We start from the raw sequence: 15,346 nt of genomic DNA on the forward strand, positions 1-15,346 counted from the left end.
ACAAGTAATGATGGCGCCCCGCGTGCTCCGTGACGACGGTGGCTCTCAGCCCCTTACGTCAGCAAGGACTCGACAGCCCCGACAGCTGTCCTTCCGCAAGGCTCCAGCGCTCCTCCGACGACCACGACATCACATGAACAGGGTGCCAAAACCTCTCCGGCTGCCACGACGGCATGTACTTAGGGCACTAGCTCCTCTCTGCTAGACACGTTAGCACCCCGCTACATCTCCTATTGTACACCTGGGTCCTCTCCTTACGCCTATAAAAGGAAGGTCCAGGGCACTCGTACGAGAAGGTTGGCCGCGCGGGGGGACGGGACGGCGCGCATAAGCCTCTCGCTCTCTCCCACGCGGACGCTTGTAACCCCCTACCGCAAGCGCACCCGACCTGGGCGCAGGACAAACACGAAGGCCGCGGGGTTCCCCTTTACGCCTGTCCCCCTCTGGTTTCCCCCCTTCGCGCTCCGTCTCGCGCCGACCCATCTGGGCTAGGGCACGCGACGACAATTTACTCGTCGGTCCAGGGACCCCCCGGGGTCGAAACGCCGACAGGGGGGTTCCCCCCTTCTAGCCCCCGAGGGAGGGTCGGGCTTTGCCGAGGAAAGGCTGACCCTTCCTTGATGGTTAGTCTTGGTATGTGAATGAGGTGTATGAACAACTTGAAAGCATCTTAAGGGTAGAAGCGACGTAGCTGTCGGATGTTCCAAGCGTTGCTGTAGACCTCGACTTGACTGTTTGCCAGCTTGTATGTCCCGGGCTTCAGAACCTTGGCGATGACGAACAGCCCTTCCCAGGGAGGCATGAGCTTGTGCCGCCCTTGGGCGTCTAGTCGCAGCCGAAGCACCAAGTCGCCCACCTGGAGGTCTCGGGACCGAACCCCTCGGGCATGGTAGCGTCGCAGGGACTGCTGATACCGCTCCGAGTTTAGTAAGGCCATGTCCCGAGCATCTTCCAGCTGGTCCAGTGAGTCTTCTCGGTTAGCTCGATTGCTTTGGTCGTCGTAGGCCCTCGCCCTCGGGGAACCGTATTCTAAGTCTGTGGGCAAGATGGCCTCGGCCCCATAGACTAGAAAGAACGGCGTGAAGCCCGTGGCTCGCCTTGGCGTTGTCCTCATACTCCAGACCACCGAGGGGAGCTCCTTCATCCATCGCTTGCCGAACTTGTTGAGGTCGTTGTAGATCCGTGGCTTGAGTCCTTGCAGAATCATGCCGTTGGCATGCTCTACTTCCCCATTCGTCATGGGGTGGGCCACGGCGGCCCAGTCCACCCGAATGTGGTGATCCTCGCAGAAGTCTAGGAACTTTCTGCCGGTGAACTGGGTGCCATTGTCAGATGATGGAGTTTGGGACCCCAAAGCGACGGATGATGTTGGTGAAGAACGCCACCGCCTGTTCGGACCTGATGCTGTTTAGGGGTTGGACCTTGATCCACTTGGAGAATTTGTCGATGGCGACCAGCAGGTGCGTGTAGCCCCCGGGTGCCTTATGCAAGGGACCGACGAGGTCCAGACCCCACACAACAAACGGCTAGGTGATGGGTATCGTCTGCAGAGCCTGAGCGGGCAAGTGGGTCTGCCTTGCGTAGAATTGACACCCTTGGCAGGTGCGGACAATTCTAATGGCGTCGACCACCGCGGTCGGCCAGTAGAAACCTTGTCGAAAGGCGTTTCCAACAAGGGCTCGGGGCGCTGCGTGATGACCGCAAGCCCCCGAGTGTATTTCTTGTAAGAGCTCCTGGCCTTCGGCGATGGATATGCATCGCTGGAGGATGCCTGAGGGGCTGCGGTGGTAGAGCTCCTTCCCGTCCCCCAGCAAGACGAACGACTTGGCGCGCCGCGCTAATCGCCGAGCTTCGGCTTGGTCGAGGGGTAGCTCCCCTCGGTGGAGATATTGCAGGTACGGGGTCTGCCAGTTTCGATTAGGCGTGACCCCGCTCCGCTCTTCCTCGACGCGCAGTGCCTCACCCTCGGGGGCCGAGGGTGCCTCGGGCTGGGCCGAGGGTACCTCGGGCTGGGCCGAGGCCTTCTCGGGCTCAGGCGTGTCGTCAGTCTTGACTGAGGGTTGATGTAGGTCTCGGGAGAAGACGTCTGGGGGAACCGTTGTTTGCCCCGAGGCTATCTTAGCTAGCTCGTCTGCAGTCTCGTTGTATCGTCGGGCGATGTGGTTGAGCTCGAGCCCGTAGAACTTGTCCTCTAGGCGCCGAACCTCATCGCAGTAGGCTTCCATCTTCGGGTCGCGGCAGTGGGAGTTCTTCATGACTTGGTCAATGACGAGCTGCGAGTCACCGCGAGCGTCGAGGCGTTGGACCCCTAGCTCGATGGCGATGCGCAACCCGTTGACCAGAGCCTCGTACTCGGCCACATTGTTGGACGCCGGGAAGTGGAGGCGTAGCACGTAGCGTAGGTGCTTCCCGAGGGGCGAGATGAAGAGCAGGCCTGCGCCTGCCCCTGTCTTGATCAGTGACCCGTCGAAAAACATGGTCCAGAGTTCCGGTTGGATCGGAGCCGTTGGGAGCTGGGTGTCGACCCATTCAGCCACAAAGTCCGCCAAGACTTGGGACTTGATGGCCTTCCGAGGGGCGAACGAGATTGTCTCGCCCATGATTTCCACCGCCCACTTTGCAATCCTACCCGAGGCTTCTCGGCACTGGATGATCTCCCCCAGGGGGGAGGATGACACCACAGTCACCGGATGAGACTCGAAGTAGTGTCGCAACTTCCGCCGCGTCAGGATCACCGCGTACAACAACTTCTGAATTTGTGGGTAGCGGATCTTGGTTTCGGATAGTACCTCACTGATGAAGTAGACCGGCCTCTAGACGGACAATGCATGCCCCTCTTCTCGTCTCTCAACCACGATCGCGGCGCTGACCACCTGAGTGGTAGCGGCGATGTAGATCAAGAGGGCTTCTCTAGGAGCGAGGGGCACCAAGATGGGCGCGTTTGTGAGGAGCGCCTTCAGGTTCCTGAGGGCTTCCTCGGCCTCAGGGGTCCAAGTGAAGCACTCAGCCTTTCTTAAGAGGCGGTACAGGGGTAGACCTTTTTCGCCGAGGCGCGAGATGAAGCGGCTCAGAGCCGCAAGGCATCCCATGACCCTCTATACGCCTTTCAAGTCCTTGATGGACCCCATGTTGGTGATGGCCACGATTTTCTCCGGGTTGGCCTCGATGCCCCGCTCGGAGACGATGAACCCCAAGAGCATGCCTCGGGAGACTCCGAAGACGCACTTCTCAGGATTGAGTTTTACGCCTTTCGCCTTGAGACACCGGAATGTCGCTTCAAGGTCGGAAAGGAGGTTGGAGGCTTTCCTCGTCTTGACTACGATGTCATCGACGTAAGCCTCGACCGTTCGACCAATGTGTTCGCCGAACACGTGGTTCATGCACCTTTGGTATGTCGCACCCGCATTCCTCAAACCAAACGGCATGGTAACATAGCAGTACATGCCGAAAGGTGTGATGAAAGAAGTCGCGAGCTGGTCGGACTCTTTCATCCTGATTTGGTGATACCCTGAGTAGGCATCGAGGAAAGACAGGGTTTCGCACCCAGCAGTGGAATCCACGATTTGATCGATGCGAGGCAGAGGGTAGGGAACCTTCGGACATGCTTTGTTTAGATCAGTGTAGTCTACACACATCCGCCATTTCCCTCCTTTCTTTCTCACAAGCACAGGGTTGGCAAGCCATTCGGGATGGAATACCTCTTTGATGAACCCCGCCGCCATTAGCTTGTGGATCTCCTCGCCTATGGCTCTGCGCTTTTCTTCGTTAAATCGGCGCAGAGGCTGCTTCACAGGTCGGGCTCCGGCTCGGATATCCAGCGAGTGCTCGGCGACATCCCTCGGTATGCCGGGCATGTCCGAGGGACTCCATGCAAAAACATCGGTGTTTGCGCGGAGAAAGTCGACGAGCACTACTTCCTATTTGGGGTCGAGCTCGGAGCCGATCCGGATCTGCTTGGAGGCGTCGTTGCTGGGATCGAGAGGGACAGACTTAACCATCTCTGTTGGCTCGAAGTTGCCGGCATGGCGCTTCACGTCTGGCGCCTCCTTGGAGAGGCTCTCTAGGTCGGCGATGAGGGCCTCAGATTCGGCGAGAGCCTCGGCGTACTCCACGCACTCCACGTCGCATTCGTAAGCGTGTCGATACGTGGGGCCGACGGTGATGACCCCGTTGGGGCCCGACATCTTGAGCTTGAGGTAGGTGTAGTTGGGGACGGCCATGAACTTGGCGTAGCATGGCCTCCCCAGCACTGTGTGGTAGGTTCCTCGGAACCCGACCACCTCGAATGTGAGGGTTTCCCTTCGGAAGTTGGAGGGAGTCCCGAAGCAGACGGGCAGATCGAGTTGTCCGAGGGGCTGGACGCGCTTCCCGGGAATGATCCCATGAAAAGGCGTCGTGCCTGCCCGGACTGAGGACAGATCGATCCGCAGGAGCCCGAGGGTCTCGACGTAGATGATGTTGAGGCTGCTGCCTCCGTCCATGAGGACCTTGGTGAGCCTGATGTTGCCGATGACGGGGTCGACAACGAGCGGGTATTTCCATGGGCTCGGCTCGCGGTCGGGGTGGTCGCCCTGGTCGAAGGTGATGGGCTTGTCGGACCAGTCTAGGTAGACTGGCGCCGCCACCTTTACCGAGCAGACCTCCCGACGCTCTTGCTTGCGGTGCCGAGCCGAGGCGTTCGCCACTTGTCCACCGTAGATCATGAAGCAGTCGTGGACCTCGGGGAACTCCTCTGCCTTGTGATCCTCCCTCTTGTCGTTGTTGTGGGCCCTGCCACCTTCCGCAGGTGGCCCGGCCTTGTGAAAGTGGCGCCGAAGCATGGCGCACTCCTCAAGGGTGTGCTTGACGGGCCCCTGATGATAGGGGTATGACTCCTTGAGCATCTTGTCGAAGAGATTGGCGCCTCCGGGAGGTTTCCGAGGGTTCTTGTACTCAGCGGTGGCGACAAGGTCCGCGTCGGCGGCGTCGCGTTTCGCTTGCGACTTCTTCTTGCCCTTCTTTTTGGTGCCGCGCTGAGTGGACGCCTCGGGGACATCTTCCGGCTGGCGGCCCTAGGGCTGCTTGTCCTTCCGGAAGATGGCCTCAACTGCCTCATGGCCAGAGGCGAACTTGGTGGCGATGTCCATCAGCTCGCTCGCCCTGGTGGGGGTCTTGCGACCCAGCTTGCTCACCAGGTCGCGGCAGGTGGTGCCGGCGAGGAACGTGCCGATGACATCCGAGTCGGTGATGTTGGGCAGCTCGGTGCGCTGCTTCGAGAATCGCCGGATGTAGTCCCGGAGAGACTCTCCCGGCTGCTGGCGGCAGCTTCGGAGATCCCAGGAGTTCCCAGGGCGCACATACGTGCCCTGGAAGTTGCCGGCGAAGGCTTGGACCAGGTCGTCCCAGTTGGAGATCTGCCCCAGAGGCAAATGCTCCAGCCAGGCTCGAGCGGTGTCGGAGAGGAACAGGGGGAGGTTGCGGATGATGAGGTTGTCATCGTCTGTTCCACCCAGGTGGCAGACCAGTCGGTAGTCCGTGAGCCACAGTTCCGGCCTCGTCTCCCCCGAGTACTTCGTGATAGTAGTCGGGGTTCAGAACCGGGTCGGGAGCGGCGCCCGTCGTATGGCCCGGCTGAAAGCCTGCGGACCGGGTGGTTCGGGCGAGGGACTCCGATCCTCCCCGCTGTCGTAGCGTCCCCCACGCCTGGGGTGGTAGCCTCGGCGCACCTTCTCGTCGAGGTGGGCCCGACGGTTGTGGTGATGGTGCTCGTTGCCGAGGCGACCCGGGGCCGCAGGCGCTGTGTTGCGCGTGCGCCCGGTGTGGACCGAGGCTTCCCGCATGAATCGGGAAGTCGCGGCGCGATGCTCCGAGGGGTACCCCTGCCTTCGAGAGGCAGAGCTTTCGGCCCGTCGGACCACGACATCCTCCAGGAGATTCTTGAGCTCTCCCTGGATACACCGCCCTTCGGTGGTTGATGGCTCCGGCATCGCGCGGAGAAGGATTGCTGCTGCAGCTAGGTTCTGGCCGACCCCACTGGAAGCCGGTGGCGGCCTTGCCCTAACATCGTCGGCAATGCGGTGCTGGATGCCCTGGGATAGATGACGCGCTTCTCCGGCCGGAGCTCGGCCTGCCCATTCCTGCCCGATGTCCCGGCGGAACGGCTCAAGTGTTCCTGCTCCCTCGTCGAGCCTGGCCTGCATCTCGCGGATTTGCTCGAGCTGTGTGTCATGACCCCCGCAGGGACTGGGACCACAACTAGCTCTCGAAGGATGTCAACGCGAGGCGCAGGCCTAGGGGGATCACCGTTTTCCGGTATACCAAGATGGTTGCCTTCGCCGGGACCCCCTAGATCGACGTGGAAACATTCACGACTTGGGCCGCAGTTCTCGTCGCCGAAGCTGCGGTACCGTCGGAACAGTCGGAAAGGCAGTAGTCGCATGCGGTCATGAAGTCCCGCATGGCACTGGGGTTACCAAGTCCGGAGAAATCCCAACAAAAGTCGGGCTCGTCATCTTCCTCGGAACCCGAGGGCCCGTAGGTCGAGACGGCTGTCAGCCGGTCCCTAGGTGACCGCATACCGTACCCCGGAGGGTTTGGACGCGCCTCTATGAAAGCGTCCACCGAAGCGAAGTCGCTTGGTGGGTCGAGACTGGATCCAAAAGGCACGAGATGGGAATCGGTCGGTACATCCTGGTCGACGGGCGGTGACGAAGTCGCGTCAGGGGTAGACTGCACCGTCGTCTCAGGTATGAGGGTGACGCCCAACAAGTCCTTTGCGAGCGTGCTGGAGTCGTCCGTCCGCTTGGAGTTGGCGTGTTGCGGGGAAACGACGCTCGTCTTCGTCTCAAACGCGAGGTCGATGCCCAACGTGTCCCCCGTTGGGGCACCGGCGCCGTCGACTCGCTCGACAGGCGACGAGGTGCCGCCTCCTGCTTGGCCTCGGTTGCCCCGCCTCCTCCTCCGTCGGCGGGGGAGGCGACGGGATAAACCCGAATGTTGTTCTTCCGCCACGTGGGGAAGACGTCGTCGATTCAGCCACCGGCGGGCGGGTTGTCGGCCGCCGTTGTCGCTGTCGCGCGGCGGGGGAAGGAGTATCATGTCGTAGCCGCCGTCGAGGGACATGAACTCAAGACTCCCGAAACGGAGCACCGTCCCGGGATGAAAAGGTTGCTGGAGACTACCCATCTGGAGCTTGACGGGAAGCTGTTCGTCAACACGCAACAGGCCCCTACCTGACGCGCCAACTGTCGGCGTTTCGACCCCGGGGGGGTCCTTGGACCGACGAGTAAATTGTCGCCGCGTGCCCCAGCCCAGATGGGTCGGCGCGAGACGGAGCGCGAAGGGGGGAAACCAGAGGGATACAGGCGTAAACGGGAAACCCGCGACCTTCGTGTTTGTCCCGCGCCCAGGTCGGGTGCGCTTGCAGTAGGGGGTTACAAGCGTCCGCGTGGGAGAGAGCGAGAGGCTTATGCGCGCCGTCCCGTCCCCCCGCGCGGCCAACCTTCTCGTACGAGTGCCCTGGACCTTCCTTTTATAGGCGTAAGAAGAGGGCCCAGGTGTACAATAGGAGATGTAGCGGGGTGCTAACGTGTCTAGCAGAGAGGAGCTAGTGCCCTAAGTACATGCCGTCGTGGCAGCCGGAGAGGTTTTGGCACCCTGTTCATGTGATGTCGTGGCCGTCGGAGGAGCACTGGAGCCTTGCGGAAGGACAGCTGTCGGGGTTGTCGAGTCCTTGCTGATGTCTCCTTGCTTCCGTAAGGGGCTGAGAGCCGCCGTCGTCACGGGGCACGCGGGGCGCCATCATTACTTGTTTACTGGGGCGAGCCAGATGGGACGCCGGTCTTGTTCCCCGTAGCCTGAGCTAGCTAGGGGTAGGGTAATGATGCCCCTCCTGTGACGTGGTCGGTCCGAGCCCTGGGTCAGGCGAGGCGGAGGCTCCTCCGAGGCCGAGGTCGAGTCTGTCTTCCGGGGCCAAGGCTGAGTCCGAGCCCTGGGATCGGGCGAGGCGGAGTTCGTCGTCTTCCGGGGCCGAGCCCGAGTCTGAGCCCTGGGTCGGGCGAGGCGGTGTTCGTCGTCTTCCTGGGCCGAGCCCGAGTCCGAGCCCTGGGGTCGGGCGAGGCGGAGCTTCCTATGGCGCCCGAGGCCGGACTTCACCGCTGTCAGCCTCACTCTATCGAGTGGCACAGCAGTCGGAGCGACGCGGGCGGCGCTGTCTTCTTGTCAGGCTGGTCAGTGGAGCGGCGAAGTGACTGCGGTCACTTCGGCTCAGTCGACTGAAGGGCGTGCGTCAGGATAAGGCGTCAGGCCACCTTTGCATTAAATGCTCCTGCGATACGGTCGGTTGGCGTGGCGATCTGGTCAAGGTTGCTTCTCGGCGAAGACTGGGCCTCGGGCGAGCCGAAGGTGTGTCCGTTGCTTAAGGAGGCCCTCGGACGAGACATGAATCCTCCGGGGTCGGCTGCCCCTGCCCGAGGCTGGGCTCGGGCGAGGCGAGATCGTGTCCCTTGAGTGGACCGATCCTTGACTTAATCGTACCATCAGGCCTTTGCAGCTTTGTGCTGATGGAGGTTACCAGCTGAGATTAGGAGTCTTGGGGGTACCTCTAATTATGGTCCCCGAGAGGAATAAACAATAATATTATACTAAATAAATATGAATATTGCTAGCCAAATCATTTCGAAGTGGAATTGCAATATTGAAGCCCCTTTGGTAGGGCTTCTAACGGCTTCGGCTCTGGCTCCTCTAGATTTTTGTAATTCATTTGCCAAAACAGTTTCTCACGAGAAGACAGTGGCAGAGACTGTAATTTCGTGAAACATTATTGTGTGCCGGATAAAAGAAACCAGTAGAAGCTTGTTTTATCGTGCTTTGGCTTCTAATAACAAAACAACTCTGATGGCTCTCGTTGAGGAGCCGTTTTTTAAGACCGTTTGATACGGCTTTATAAAGAGCCACAAAAGAGCCACCGAGAGAGCCTTGCGAAAGGGGGCCTGAATGACATTGAACTGCCAGCGACGACGAAGACGGCGGCCACCGGCCAGGCGTGGCGGCGGCGGCTTCAAAATAAGAATAGCCTATCAATATGATCGCGGCAGGATACCCTGACTAGATCGTCCGTGGGAAAGCCAGTCACATCCTTTGGAAGCCACGATGGCAAGCCGAAGCCAAGTTTACGTCCGAATCTTTACCCATGATATGCAGATGCGTTGGATATCCAAGCGTCATTAATCAGTGCCGGGTCGCACCGTCGGCCTCGCGCGGCATGCAATTTTTGCGCTTTGCAAGACCGAGAAGACTTGAGATCTGACTTCATTATTCTATCGATCCGGAAGCTAGAACAAAGAAAACCTTGCTTTGCTTGCCCTACAGGCTACAGCTACTCTGCCTGCTGGTCGCAGCGGCGGGCCGCCCGAGGACACGGTCCCCGCGCTCAGGCGGCGCCGGCATCGTCCACGCCGACGGCGGGCCTCTCGACGTCCTCCATGTGCTCCTCGCGGACGAACACCGCCTGGTCCAGCACCGACGGGGCTTGCCCGCGCGCGCCGCCGACGTCGGCCACGCCCCCGTCGCCGGGCCCGGACGACTCCTCGTCGGCCGGGACAAAGACGCCCGTCTCCTGGTCGGGCACCCACTCGTCGCCCGCGCCGCGCCGCGCGTCGGCCGGGACCAGCGTCGCGGAGCCGGAGCGGTCGACGTCGACCACGTCCGCGTTCTTGCGGTTCAGCGCCGCCTCCACCTGCGCCGCCGTCGCGTCGCCGTGGCCCTCCCGCTCGGTGGCGCTGCTGCTCTTGTGGGGGGAGCTCGGACGAGCTCCTTCGCGCCTGCCAAAGAGGGACTTCCGTGAGAGGTCGTACACGGCTACACGCAGCGGTGCCCGCAAGAGAGAGAGAGCGCGCCTGCATTGGTAATCACTAATCAGAGTTGTACCTGCAGCCCGAGGAGAGAAGGGCGAGCCCGTCCTGACCGGCCGCACGGCGGCCGGCGACGAGCGCCGCTCTCGTGGCCATGTACAAGCAGCAGTCGCGCTGATCGGCGAAGAAGGCGCACCGGAGACTGACTGGAGAAGTAACCCGTACGGACGGTCCTTTCAACTTCAATCCTGCTCTCGGTCGGTCTCGATGGATCGATCTTTGTTTTCTGCTCTCGATGTTGTGTCGACGTGTGTGTGTGTGTGGGTAAGGGCGTGGCAGTTTTTCGTAGGACCCGGCGTTTCCGCCTGGGCGTGTGCTGCCCTGCTTAGTCGGTGCAAGAAACAAAGAGAGGGGCGGGCGGGCGGCTACGGTTGGCTAGGTGATGGGAGACAGCCACCGCTCACCCATTTTCCAGCGAATCTGCAGTCCCAGGATGACACGTTGACATACGTGAGCATCACTAAAGAAAAAATAAGCTATGTTCCTGCAATGTAACAACGAAGTGGCTGTAGTTTAGTGGTGAGAATTCCACGTTGTGGCCGTGGAGACCTGGGCTCGAATCCCAGCAGCCACACTAATCTTTTTTTTTTTTGCCTTTGCCGTTTATAACTTTTTGGTCTTATTTCTTTTCCATGTCTTTTTTATACCTCTTGTGCTGAAAACAAAAGAATCTTCTGAACTCTTGTAAAGGAAACTAGACTGAAAGTCTGAAACCCAACTAATCTCTGAATCTGAGCGAATAGGGAAGACGACTGCTGTTTTTTGGCCACCGTCAACGAGTCAAAACGCCACTATCTGAATCTCCACACCAAAACGTGGTGCGTGGGTTAAGGAGTCAACAGACGAGAGGAAATCCGGCCCATCAACAGGCCCATTGGGGAGTGGAAGTGGCCGGAGAACATTGCAGGGCGGAGCGCAACCCCCACGCCCGACCGGCCCGGGATGTCCACCGGACTTTCGCAGCTCTCTGGCGGCGTCGGCGGCGACCGGGGCTCCTCCTCCTCCGCCGGCCCCCACCACCAGCACAGCCACCACCCACCTCCCCCGCCGCCGCCCAAGATCCTCCTCGCCAAGCCGCCGCTGCCGCACGCCTCGTCCTCGGGCGCCGATGACGACGGCGGGACCGGGGTCGCGGGTGGCCGCGCGCGCCAGGCGCCGCAGCCGGGTTCGCTCAGCCTCGTCTCCGACGCGTGGGAGGCCCACACCGACAAGATCCTTCCGGTGCGTACGTGCCGCTCCCGCGCTCCCTTGCTCGCGGTCCCAGCAGCTGCGGGGCTCGATGTCAGGCGGTAGTTAGGGCGCAGTGCACTGGTCGATGGAAAACAAACATAATTGGGTGATTCGCGTGGGCTGTAGCTACCTTTAGGTCTCGGATGATTCTGCGCTTAGCCTTTTCGTTGCTAGGTCAGCGTTGGTCGCCTGGATTAATCCATTATTTTGGGCACTTGTTTCTGAATGTCGCATGTGTTGGTTTTAGTTCTCTAGACTAGAAAAGGCCTCCTCTGATCGCTGAGTTATTTCTAATTTGTTAGCGCTTCACCATTCCGTAGATACACTTCCTCGCATGATAATCGCGAGATGTTATATTTGGCTTTATACTGATCATGCCTATATATGCATCTGTGATGTGAATTGTGATTCATCGAGCAACACGGGGCTTCTGCAGTTGGAGATTGGGTTTTAAATAGTGATGAAGTTAGTGACAGTTTTTTTTAAATTATTAAATACATACATTTTTTCCCCTCAAACCTTACTAACACTCAGCCGTGTTTTTGCAGTATCTGACGGAGAACAATGATTTCATGGTGATTGGGGTAATTGGGCCGCCCGGTGTAGGCAAGTCGACCATCATGAACGAGCTTTATGGATATGATGCGAGCTCACCTGGTACGATACAGCTTCGCTTTTGTTGCGCTCTTTGTATATGCCGTGCAAGCACTTAGATTCGTTGCTTCTTATACTCTTATACTGAGATGCAGTTCTAATGATTACTCTGTAGATCCAGTTTGCGGTTGATTACATGTACATTGTTCTTAATGTTTCCGTCACGTAACATCTGGCTGTCCTCTGATTTCTATCTACCACACTATAAAGCCTCGTTAGAAGTAAAAAAAAAGAGCACTCCTGTTTAGGTTCAAATTTTGTTTTGTGCCAACACTTAGGTGCTGTTTGGTTCACGAAATGTAACGTAAAGGGTAATGGTAATGGTTTACACTCGATTACGGGCGGTAACAAGTTTGAATAGTCCGGTATCAATTTTTAGTATGGTATCTGATTACGGTTGGACTAAAACAAACATGATTTAACGTTATCACTTACCCATTACGTTACAAATATTTGAACAAAACGGTACCTTAGATCGTTCAAGACTCATTTCCTCGAGCATTATGTGTAGGAATGCTTCCTCCTTTTCCTACACAAACTGAGGAAACCAGATTGATGGGGAAACACTGTACTACTGGTATTGACATCAGGATATCTAATGAGCGAGTTATACTCCTTGACGCTCAGGTTAGACGACGCTAGTTTTATTCTGTTTTTTTTGCAATCTGAATGCTAGAACGGGTTATCAGTATCTTGCTTGCCAATTTATGGGAGGAAACACCTTTTCCCCTGCAGCCTGTGTACAGTCCCTCTGTTCTAATCGATATGATGAGGCCAGATGGTTCATCCACAATTCCTGTCCTTAATGGTGAACCCTTATCAGCAGACTTAGCTCATGAGCTAATGGGAATCCAGGTAAAGACTATGCTTACAGTTATTAAACTCACTTGTGCTATGGCTGATTTGTTTGAAAATACCTAATAATTGATCATTATTTTCTGTTATTCTGCAAGGAATTGCTGTAGATTGGTGTTTTCTTGGCATCTGTTTGTAATATAGTGTTGGTCGTGTCAGAAGGTATGAATGATTTGTCCATGTGGGAGCTCATGCTTACAGTAAGTTTTCTCATCTACAATTTGTACTTTCTGTCTTTCTTTCATTAGCCCATCTGGAAGAACCGAGGAAGTTATGCCTTTAGGTTTTTGGTTCAGGATCTGAGTTTTCACCTATTGACCTAATTTCAAAGAAAATTGAGATGCAGTTCTAGCTTTGTAATGATTCTATCACATTCTCATCATACTTGTTTCTCCCACCCGTTTTTTTTTCTGTATCCCAAATAGTTTACAACTTGGCTTTTGGGACCTGGCAGTAATGCAATAGGCTGAATGGATGTTCCAATACATTTCTTATGCCTGTAGGTTTTTTGACTTTTTGGTTCAAGATCTGAGTTTTCACCTATTGACCTTATTTCAAAGAAAATTGAGCTGCAGTTCTAGCCTTGTAATGATTCTATCACATTCTCATCATACCTGTTTCTCCCACCCGTTTTTCCCCTGTATCCCAAATAGTTTACAATAACTTGGCTTTTGGGACCTGGCAGTAATGCAATAGGTTGAATGGATGTTCCGATACATTGCTTATGCCTGTAGGTTTTTGGTTCAGGATCTAAGTTTTCACCTATTGACCTAATTTCAAAGAAAAATTGAGCTGCAGTTCTAGCTTTGTAATGATTCTATCCCAATCCCATCATACTTGTTTCTCCCACCACATTTTTCTGTATTTTACAGCAACTTGGCTTTCAGGACATGGCAGTAATGCAGAAGGCTGAATGGCAGAAGGCTGAATGGATGTTCCAATACATTTATGCAGGTTGATTTATTGAAGCACGGGATACCTGATCCGTCCGTGTTGACGTCATCAGCTTCCCAAGACAAGGAAAACAAAAACGAAGACCAAACGGGCTGCGAAGACTATATTTCCGATCTCTGTTTCGTGCATACTAGGTGAGCATTAGCCATTGTTGTGGTCCTCCTTTGTTAATTAAGGGAAATCATATGCTCATTTCTATGTTGATGAACAATTTTCTACTTTGGTTATTTTTTTACTATTTCCTTTTAAAAAATAACATCTATTTTGCTGTGTTATAAGCATGTAATACTTCCACCTAAATCAGCCCTGTACTCTTTTGTTTTGCTCTAAATAGTTCAATTGTTGTGGCTTTCTAATTGCACAGGCTGCAGGGGCAAGATTTTTCTCCTTCAAAGTTCATGCTTCTAAGGAGAACTCTTGAGAAGCACTTCAACTCATCCACTTTTAGAGTCGGGAGCTCTAATGCAACGGGTCATGCTTCTGATTCGCTGGTTCCTTCAAGCACGAAAGTTGAAGATTTAACCTCCAGTCGGCAGGACATATTTCTTCTTCCCCTGAGAGGGCACGACGACTCGACAAAGTTTGAGTATGGAACGTACTCGTGCATGCTAGGCATGATCCGTGATCAGGTACGGTTGCTACGCTGAGGAGTTTTGCTCAGTACAAAAGGAATGTTCAGTAGAGAGTTACAAACCCTAGCCCGCTATTCGAAAACGTGGCAGCTACATGGGCTGGGTTTAGGTTCTATTAAAATCTAAACATGGGCTGGGTTTAGGTTCTATTAAAATCTAACACAGCATTTTATTATGTAAATGAAATAAGTATGAGCAAGTCATCCCTGCCTAAACACTAGAGTTTCATCCAAACATTCTTGGCATCTGTGCTCCAGCAAATGATGGGAAGCATTAGTTGGTCCGGTGCTTTTAGTTCTGAGAAGCTAAAGGTTACATTTGAAATTCATTCAATCTGAACTCATTCCGACGATAGACATTTGATGATGCTGAACTTTTAAGCATCCTTTATAATAAGGGTTTTTTTAAGCTGCTGCCCTCGGTTTTGCTGGTGTGCTCATTTTTACCTTAGTCGTGTTTTTTTGTTCAGTTTTGTCCTTCCAATGCTATAGAACAGAAGAACAAAACTGAGAAAAAACACGACTAAGGATAAAAATGAGCACGAGCAAATCCGAGGGCGCCAGCTTAAAAAACCCTTATAATAACTGCTTGGCACAATTCTTCTAGACATGGCTTTGTAGGTCTGACGCGAACACTGTGTGGCTACAGATCCTGTCATGGCCGGCGAGGTCATTCTCGAAGAACCTCTCGGAGCGTGACTGGCTGAGGAGCTCAGCGAGGATCTGGGACATGGTGAAGAAGTCCCCCGTCATCTCGGAGTACTGCAAGGCGCTCCAGAGCTCAGGATGGTTTAGGAAGCAACCGTAGTAGTGTCTAGCAGCTACTTGTTGGGATGCGCCCGCTTTGGCCGGCTTGGAAAACCAGAGAATCGCCATCAGATCAAATGAATTCGCTTGCTCTGTTCTGTTCAATCAGTCGACTCTGATGAGATACCGTGCATGTGTTTGTTAGTTTGTTGGGCTTTGTGTAATGAGCTCAGAGCCAGCGACAGCAGGTGGCAGTCAGTCGTGTACGGCTCATGCTTCTCTGCGTGTCCTGTGCTATGATTTGAGGCTGTTTCATGCGACGTCTCATAAATTTCATCTTCTAAAAAATATATATTTACTGTTCTTTACAGCACTTTCAAAAAAA

The 15,346-nt window shown here is 55.4% G+C and overlaps 2 protein-coding genes and 1 non-coding gene across 3 annotated transcripts; 2 read left to right on the forward strand and 1 right to left on the reverse strand.

The window, feature by feature from the left end:
• Window positions 1–9,275: 9,275 nt before the first annotated feature.
• LOC100274632 (uncharacterized) lies at window positions 9,276–10,127 on the reverse strand. Its single transcript, NM_001148970.1, has 2 exons — window positions 9,907–10,127; window positions 9,276–9,800 (listed from the first exon to the last, which is right to left on the reverse strand). The coding sequence occupies exons 1-2, from the start codon at window positions 9,984–9,986 to the stop codon at window positions 9,410–9,412; spliced, it is 471 nt and encodes a 156-aa protein (NP_001142442.1). The 5' UTR covers window positions 9,987–10,127; the 3' UTR covers window positions 9,276–9,409.
• A 265-nt stretch (window positions 10,128–10,392) lies between these two features.
• On the forward strand, window positions 10,393–10,464 carry TRNAH-GUG (transfer RNA histidin (anticodon GUG)). Its single transcript has one exon. It is a non-coding gene; the product is annotated as a tRNA-His (tRNA).
• A 272-nt stretch (window positions 10,465–10,736) lies between these two features.
• LOC100276590 (uncharacterized) lies at window positions 10,737–15,346 on the forward strand. Its single transcript, NM_001150342.2, has 8 exons — window positions 10,737–11,111; window positions 11,669–11,777; window positions 12,286–12,401; window positions 12,510–12,629; window positions 12,740–12,829; window positions 13,584–13,717; window positions 13,948–14,212; window positions 14,864–15,346. The coding sequence occupies exons 1-8, from the start codon at window positions 10,833–10,835 to the stop codon at window positions 15,020–15,022; spliced, it is 1,272 nt and encodes a 423-aa protein (NP_001143814.1). The 5' UTR covers window positions 10,737–10,832; the 3' UTR covers window positions 15,023–15,346.

Source organism: Zea mays, chromosome 6, assembly GCF_902167145.1.
Source record: "Zea mays cultivar B73 chromosome 6, Zm-B73-REFERENCE-NAM-5.0, whole genome shotgun sequence".
Classification (NCBI taxonomy): Eukaryota; Viridiplantae; Streptophyta; class Magnoliopsida; order Poales; family Poaceae; genus Zea; species Zea mays.

What these genes read in the sequence shown, in the direction of transcription:
- LOC100276590 (NM_001150342.2), top strand. Translation starts at nt 10,833, where the DNA reads ATGTCCACCGGACTTTCGCAGCTCTCTGGCGGCGTCGGCGGCGACCGG. An exon ending in ACACCGACAAGATCCTTCCG is followed by an intron (nt 11,112 to 11,668) that starts GTGCGTACGTGC and finishes GTGTTTTTGCAG; the next exon opens with TATCTGACGGAGAACAATGA. An exon ending in TAGGCATGATCCGTGATCAG is followed by an intron (nt 14,213 to 14,863) that starts GTACGGTTGCTA and finishes GTGTGGCTACAG; the next exon opens with ATCCTGTCATGGCCGGCGAG.
- LOC100274632 (NM_001148970.1), bottom strand. Translation starts at nt 9,986, where the DNA reads ATGGCCACGAGAGCGGCGCTCGTCGCCGGCCGCCGTGCGGCCGGTCAG. An exon ending in CTTCTCTCCTCGGGCTGCAG is followed by an intron (nt 9,801 to 9,906) that starts GTACAACTCTGA and finishes CCTCTTTGGCAG; the next exon opens with GCGCGAAGGAGCTCGTCCGA.